We start from the raw sequence: 7,244 nt of genomic DNA, 5'->3' as shown, positions 1-7,244 counted from the left end.
GCTTAGCCTGTTAGCTTTAGCGCCGACACTATATTGCCTTATATGTATTAGATCGGTGCTAGCTCGACAAACAAGCTAAACTGAGGTCCTCCATCCATATTTTCAGTTGCAGCTGAGTAATTTTTGTGTTCCCCTCATTGGTTGGCCAGATGGATAGCCCTTCATCAGAGCTAAACAGAAAAAAATCTGGAGCTCCTATGTTGAATAGGTTTTGAGTTATAAGCCATTTTGTATGTCCTGACACCCCCTTTTCAGATGGAGCCCCCTCCTTAAATATGGGGTCTATCTTAAAACCGTTAGCTGWCAAAATGTAGGTCGGACTCATCTACATTCCTGCCAAATTTCATGTTGATCAGTGCAGCYGTTTYCATGCTATTGTTGACCAAAAATCTTGAAAAAATGAATAAAGAGTTTGAAAACAATAAGACCCCCAGTTCACGTGCGGGAGAGGGGTGGGGTGGGGTGTCATAATTACAATAATCACTCCTTTTGGATAATACTGTTTATGTTTCATATCCAAGAACAACAAGGAGGACGATMGATCCCTGGCTCTCCTCGATTCGACGCCTCCTCCGACTCCTCGCGCGCTGCGACTGGACAGAATGGCCCTCACCCACCCAGGGGCGATGCTGGAYGACCCCCGGGAGTTTCGCAGGTGAGCGTCTCGAATGTCCGACCAATGAAACGGATATCGTTTCAGTTTTGTCTTTTTTTTTGTTTAATTTCTCTTGAATGCTCCAGCCTTTCTGCAGACGGCAGCAGTTCCAACAGCAGCCAGGATTCTCTGCACAAGTCCAGCAAGAAGAAAAGCATCAAGTCTTCCATCGGTCGGCTGTTTGGGAAGAAGGAGAAAGGAAGGCTGGGCCAGCCCGGGCGCGACGGATCTGCTTCTCTCGGTAAATGGTCGGATGGTGTCTAAGCTAACGCTGCAGGTTTACACTCATTCAACCTTTTTATCTCTTTCTCAGCATCTACCCCCTCAGAAGACCTCAGCTCCGGAGACGCCATGGGCATCAACAAGACAGGAACTCTTGGCCCAGCAGATAAAGATCGTCGCAGCAAAAAGAAGTTAGTGATTTCCTTTTATGCTTTGATTATGCTTCTTCCTAAATGTGACCAACGACACGTCCTCATCGGTTCCTCCTCCTGTCAGACACGAGCTCCTGGAAGAAGCTTGTCGCCAAGGACTGCCGTTTGCTTCTTGGGACGGACCGACTGTTGTCTCTTGGTTGGAGGTAGGTAATCCATACGAAGAAGCAAGTCAATAAATAAAAACATTTTCATGTTGTAAACTGTTTCTTCTGTTCCAGTTGTGGGTGGGAATGCCTGCTTGGTACGTGGCGGCATGCCGCGCCAACGTGAAAAGTGGAGCGATCATGGCGAACCTGTCGGACACGGAGATCCAGAGGGAGATCGGCATCAGCAATCCCCTCCATCGCCTCAAGCTGCGGCTGGCCATCCAGGAGATGGTGTCCCTCACCAGCCCGTCTGCTCCGGCCAGCACTCGCTCTGTGAGGCTTTCTAACATCCACTCCAGCTACGTTCAGAATGTCGGGCGTAAAGAAGGGAAAAGATGKGTTAGGGTTAGCTTAAATGCGTTTGTGCTTTATTTTAGCCGATTTAATCAAAACCATTCATCGCACGGCTGGTTTAACGGTTGGATTTTAGTTTTTTAAGTTTAAATTTCCCCTCTCCTATCCCCAAATAAACCAAACTAAAAACACATGAAAGTTTCAGGAAATGATTAACACCACAGAGATCAGCTGAAAGTTTGAAACATGTCTGAGCAACTGTTAGCAATGTTAGCATCAGGCATACAAATGACTGAAAAGTGCCTTCCAACCTACTAGAAGGTAGAGGAGGGACAGTCTGTACACATTGTATGGTATTGATAACTTTAATAATGGCCATTTAATGTATTGACTTGATTCAAAGCGGGTACAAGAGGAAATCGCTTCAGTCCGCACTAACCAATAGGAAGGAGCAAGTCTTACATAGTTCCTCTTCAGGCCCCACCCCGGATGTTTATGATGTCTGAGTTCAAAACTTTTTTGAGTTCAACCAAAAGCTTAGAACATTAACCAAAAGTTTGAGATTCAACAAAAGATTTCTGACATGAGAAAAAGTTTTTGTTTATGCAAAAACTCAATTTAATTAATTATTAATTAATTTTGGTTGAAAATATTCTTTTGTTTGGTTGAAATTTTTATAGATTTTTTTTTTATTGAATTTGTTTACTTTTTTTGTCCATTATATAAAAACTTGCGACCTGTCCAGGGTGTCCCCCGCCCATCGCACTGACTGCTGGATATGGGCACCAGTGACCCCTGTGACCCTAAAAGGAATAAACAGGTATAGTTAATGGATGGATGGAAATAAAAACAATCCCAAAAGAATTTCTAATTAAGTTTAAATATATATCAAGTTGAGCCTCATGGTAAAAGCCACGATGCTGCGCTTGTGAAAGTAAAACTGTTGGGCCTAATCTCAACACTCAGACATTAATTCTGAGTTTCATACTGCTGGACAGGACACAGTAAAAAAAGTTTTTGGATTGAAACCGCTTTTTTGTTTGATTAAATACAAAAAAAGTTGCCTCCTTAATTAAACATTTACATTGAGTTTTCACAGAAAATGACCATTTTTTTTAGTTAAAATATTTGCTGTCTGTGTGTGAAAAACCTTTCATGCAATAGCTCACAGTCAAACTGCATGGAYATTGTGTTCAGAATGCTAAAGGTTAAAAGTTTGTTTTTATTCTGGTGAAGATGACATCAGTTTCGTTTGAACTGATGAGTTTGGAGCAAAAGAAGCCAGAATAAAGTTTTTCTTAGCTCGTATTTATTTACATCAGAAATCCTTCATGATGAAATGTGGAAAAGGATCAGTCAATAAATGTTTCCTGACAGCTTGAACTGATTTAATAATAATTTGACCGATTACTTGTTGTCATTGGCAGTGAGCAAACAGCTGGTGGTTGACGTTGGTGGATGGCTCAGATGATTTTCTTGGCACAGGAAAAACCACCAGCATCAAACAGACGGTTTAATCTCACCGTTTATTTTTTTTGTGTATGGTTTTTCTCTCCATCATATGCAGTCGACCAGTAACGTGTGGATGACCCACGCAGAAATGGAGTCTCTGAACGCCGCCACCAAGCCTCCGGTTAGTCCACCACCCCTCCAGTCTTCTGTCCCAGCTCCTGTTTCTGATCAGTTCTGAATAACGTTGAGCGTCTTGTCTGGTCTGAATCATGTTGATGAGTCTCTCCCCTTCCCCCTCTTCTTTCTCTGTTTTTACTTTTCCGTCTGTCCTGTCTTGTCTTTTTATTTTCTCCGTGGGCCCAGGCCATAGTGTTGAGCATCTTCGTCTCTCCCTGTGGTTTCAGTGTGAACTGCTTCCAACTAATTACCCGTTCACTAACACACTGTTCCTCACTTTTGTCCTCTTTTCCTGCTGCTGCTGCTGTGACTTCTCCCTCCTTTGCTTCTCCTCATTCATCCTCTCATCCATCCATCCACCCTGCTCTTGACCCTCGCTTTCCTTTCCTCCACCTCCTCACCCTCTGCCTCCTTCTGCCTCGTCTTTTCTCTCAACGTTCCAGGAGCTGAAAGAGTTCAGCTGGGATCAGGTAAGATTCAACATTTTTTTCCCTCCAAAAAATCAARCAGATCTCTGCATATTTCTGCGTTTTTATCCGCGGTGAGACTTCACGAGYGCTCAGACGGCGGATATGAAGCGGAGCATGACTCAACGTCTGACCGCCTGTGCTCGTCCCCTCCAGATCCTGGCCTACGGCGATATGAATCACGAGTGGGTGGGCAACGACTGGCTGCCCAGCCTGGGCCTACCGCAGTACCGCAGCTATTTCATGGAGTCCCTGGTGGACGCCCGCATGCTGGACCACCTGACCAAGAAGGAGCTGAGAGGGCAGCTGAAGATGGTGGACAGCTTCCACAGGTGAGTTCTCAGCTTTGCTTCCAAGCAGCCAGACTTGTAAGATTTTAAAGTGGTTTCGATCAATAGTTCTCCAGACTTTCTGAAGGTCTTATAAAGTTTATTTATTTTTTCTTTTTACTTTGGCTGCTTTTTCACTCCGTTCTTTGAAAGCATGTCTATAAAAGAGGAAAAAGTGGAAAAGTAGAGGACAAAAGAAAAACAGTTTTGGTCAAACTTCTTTAAAAGATCAGCAGAAAGTTTTTTTTTAAGGTCGTACGACTTCAGCTGTTGTCTATGGAGGACCGAAATGGACATAATTAAAAAGCAGAAATATTAACAGTAAATGGACCAATAAATAAATAAATAAACTGCACCAATTAAATTAAAAAAGGAGAACTTTACCTCATGTTTTACCTGTGTCTTTGTTTTAAACCAAACAATAAACTGTTAGCTAAACTGAGGCAGCAGCAGCACAGTAGATCTGCACACGGATCCTGCTCCTTCCTGTCTGTTGACCAATAGGAGAGGAGCTGACCCAAGAAGCTCCGCCCACTTTATTCACATAATGAGGCAGGAATGCATAAAGTAAAAACAAGAGACAGAGAAATGTAAAAGCACATGGAAATAAAAAGACTTGTGGAAAAAATTATAAATAATGCATGGACAAGTAAAAGGAAAAACAAAAGTTTAAATAATGGTAAATTTTAAATGATGGGCTAAAATATATAATCTGTTGGAATTAAGCTGGAAAAATAAATATGATGGTCAAATACATGATAAAACATGAGGTAAAGTTCTCCTTTTTTCATTTAACTGATGAATTTTAAGAGTATTCATTTAGTTATTGGTCCAATTATATATTTCTGCTTTTATTTGTAGTTAGGACAGCTTCAGTCCTCCACAGCTGTCAACATGTTTTTGCATTTCCCGACTGTTTCTGTTTGTGTTCACTGTGAGAAACGTGAACGTTTCAGACGAGACGGCTCAGGATGTGYGTCTCCGGCTCTTACCTGAGCTCTGCTGAAAGTCTGAAGTGCTGCAGAGATGTTCTGCTGGTTACTTGCTCCATTTAACCTGCTTGAACCGCCTTGAACCATGTTGCTCTTTTCACCTCCTGCAGGGTCAGTTTGCATTAYGGCATCATGTGCCTGAAGCGCCTGAATTATGATCGGAAGGAGCTGGAGAGGAGGAGAGAGGAGAGCGCACACCAGAATAAAGGTACCGGTACAGGATTCAACTTTTCATTTTCCTGTTCACGTCATCTCAATGAAGAGTTTTATACAGAAACATCTTTTTTCCAGATGTGATGGTGTGGTCCAATGATCGAGTGATGTGCTGGGTCCAGTCCATCGGTCTGAAGGAGTACGCCGACAACCTCCGTGAGAGCGGCGTGCACGGCTCTCTGCTGGCRTTAGACGACACATTCGACTACACCGACTTGGCCCTGCTGCTGCAGATCCCCAACCAGAACACACAGGTAGCTAAAAACTGCAATAAAACAGCAGTTTTATTCAGTATTTCTGTTTATTGTGCCTTTTTAACTTCTAATATTATAAACTTTAAAGTGCCTGTGACGTCATTTTTTATACATATGAATGCATTTTTGGAAAGATGACATTAATAAAATATTGCAAAAGAAATTTGATGTYGCTGAGATGAACAGTTGTTGAGATATTTGTCTGTGAAGTAACAGGAAGTGATGTCAAAGGGGAATGTCTGCTTGTGAACAGAGCGTTGCTACAACAGCTAACAGGCTGTAGAGAAGAATCTGATGTATCTTAAAATTATTTTGAGTCACTATCAGAGAGATGAAGAAGAGTCAGAGTTCAAATAATATTGTTTCAATAAACAAAGACCCCTTTGATGTCACTTCCTGTTTTACTTAGGCTGAACCAAGTTATTTATTTATTTATTTATTTTTTTGTGGCTGAACCAAGTTCAAAAGAAAATATGCCAGTTATGTGGTAAAATGGGTAAAATCATGCATATTATGCCAAGTTTCTTAAATATAAAAAGGTTTTCTTTGACCTTTTTGTATTTGAAGACTATGCACGTAACCGGCACTTTAAAGTTCAACCGTTTCCTGCTTACAATTTGTGGATTTTCTACAAACTAAGTCTAAAGTACTTTAAACATCTTAAATCTGTGCTTTAGCATAAAGATGCTCTTCGTCCAATCTGACTGAGCTGCAGTTGTTTTGCAGAAATAAAAAAATGGACAAAAATTTTCTGGTCTCTAGATGTGCAAAGCTGGAGACAAAAGACAAAAGTAATCAGAATACTTTATTGATCCCGAGGGAAATTACAGGTATTACAGCTGCAACCGTTCAGAACAGAGAAATGTGAAAGGAAAGAAATAAGCACACTTATGTACACATAAACAATGTACAATAAAAAATAATAGAAATATTAGAAATATTGCAGCAAAAGGTGGTTCTAAGTGCTGACTCGGCACAAATTGATGCCACACTTCTCTATAGACACGTAATCCTGAAGCTGCAGGACTGAGCTCAGTTCACGTGAGTCTGCTCACTGTGGTGACCTCTGAGGGAGCAGCTGGAACCTTCTGCTGGTGAAGGAAAAAAAGTTGCAACCACTGAAAAGCAGTCACAAAAGCAAAAACAGGTTATTTTTGTAATTAATGTTTATTTTCTTAAAAATTCATGGTGACAAATCTGCTCTCAGACGTCAGTTCTATTCTTCAAACACCACAGAGCTGAGAGTGGGATCATGACTTGAGTTAGTAAAATACTGGGGGAAAAATCCCACACTAAGTCTGAACTAATTTAAAAAAGTGCACCTGTCCTCCTCCCTGCAGGCCAGACAGGTCCTGGAACAGGAGTACAACTCCCTCATCTCCGTGGGAACTGAAAGACGACCCGATGAGGTCAGTGCGCCGAACGTTTGCTTAACGCCACAGGTTTGCACACGCCGCCGGCTTTCAGGGCTGACACCTCCGCTGTCATGTTGGCAGGACGGAACKAAGACCTTCACCCGCTCGCCCTCCTGGAGGAAGATGTTCAGGGAGAAGGACCTCCGGGGCGTGACCTCCGACTCCGCCGAGACGCTGCCCGCCAACTTCCGTGCCTCCGCCATCTCCACGCCCTCCGTTACTCTGAGGAAGGTTCAGAGTGATGGTGAGCACGACCCCTGACCTCAGGGCACTTCTCTTCTTGGCGTAATGATTGAAAAGCTGCAGCTTTATTCAGCTTCAGGCTAGAGCAGGGGTTCTTAACCTTTTTGACCTCAGGGCCCAATTTGTTGAACATAAAGTGACACGAGGCCCAGTCACACATTACCAATGTA

At 42.6% G+C, this 7,244-nt stretch overlaps 1 protein-coding gene across 1 annotated transcript in view; it reads left to right on the top strand.

Annotated features, from left to right (window-relative positions):
• Positions 1–7,244, top strand: part of LOC106536155 (liprin-alpha-3) — a gene marked incomplete in the record, with an annotated part of 27,732 nt that overhangs the window by 18,527 nt on the left and 1,961 nt on the right. The window contains 12 exon segments of the mRNA XM_014033354.1: positions 522–655; positions 742–896; positions 969–1,068; positions 1,154–1,235; positions 1,311–1,511; positions 3,100–3,165; positions 3,605–3,631; positions 3,785–3,960; positions 5,060–5,157; positions 5,241–5,416; positions 6,757–6,825; positions 6,913–7,075. Coding sequence (XP_013888808.1) covers positions 522–655; positions 742–896; positions 969–1,068; positions 1,154–1,235; positions 1,311–1,511; positions 3,100–3,165; positions 3,605–3,631; positions 3,785–3,960; positions 5,060–5,157; positions 5,241–5,416; positions 6,757–6,825; positions 6,913–7,075 — 1,447 coding nt within the window.

This window comes from Austrofundulus limnaeus, unplaced genomic scaffold (assembly GCF_001266775.1).
Source record: "Austrofundulus limnaeus strain Quisiro unplaced genomic scaffold, Austrofundulus_limnaeus-1.0 Scaffold1706, whole genome shotgun sequence".
In the NCBI taxonomy this organism is placed as follows: domain Eukaryota; kingdom Metazoa; phylum Chordata; class Actinopteri; order Cyprinodontiformes; family Rivulidae; genus Austrofundulus; species Austrofundulus limnaeus.
Note: the sequence above shows the minus strand (reverse complement) of the source record. Positions and strands in the feature narration are given on the sequence as shown.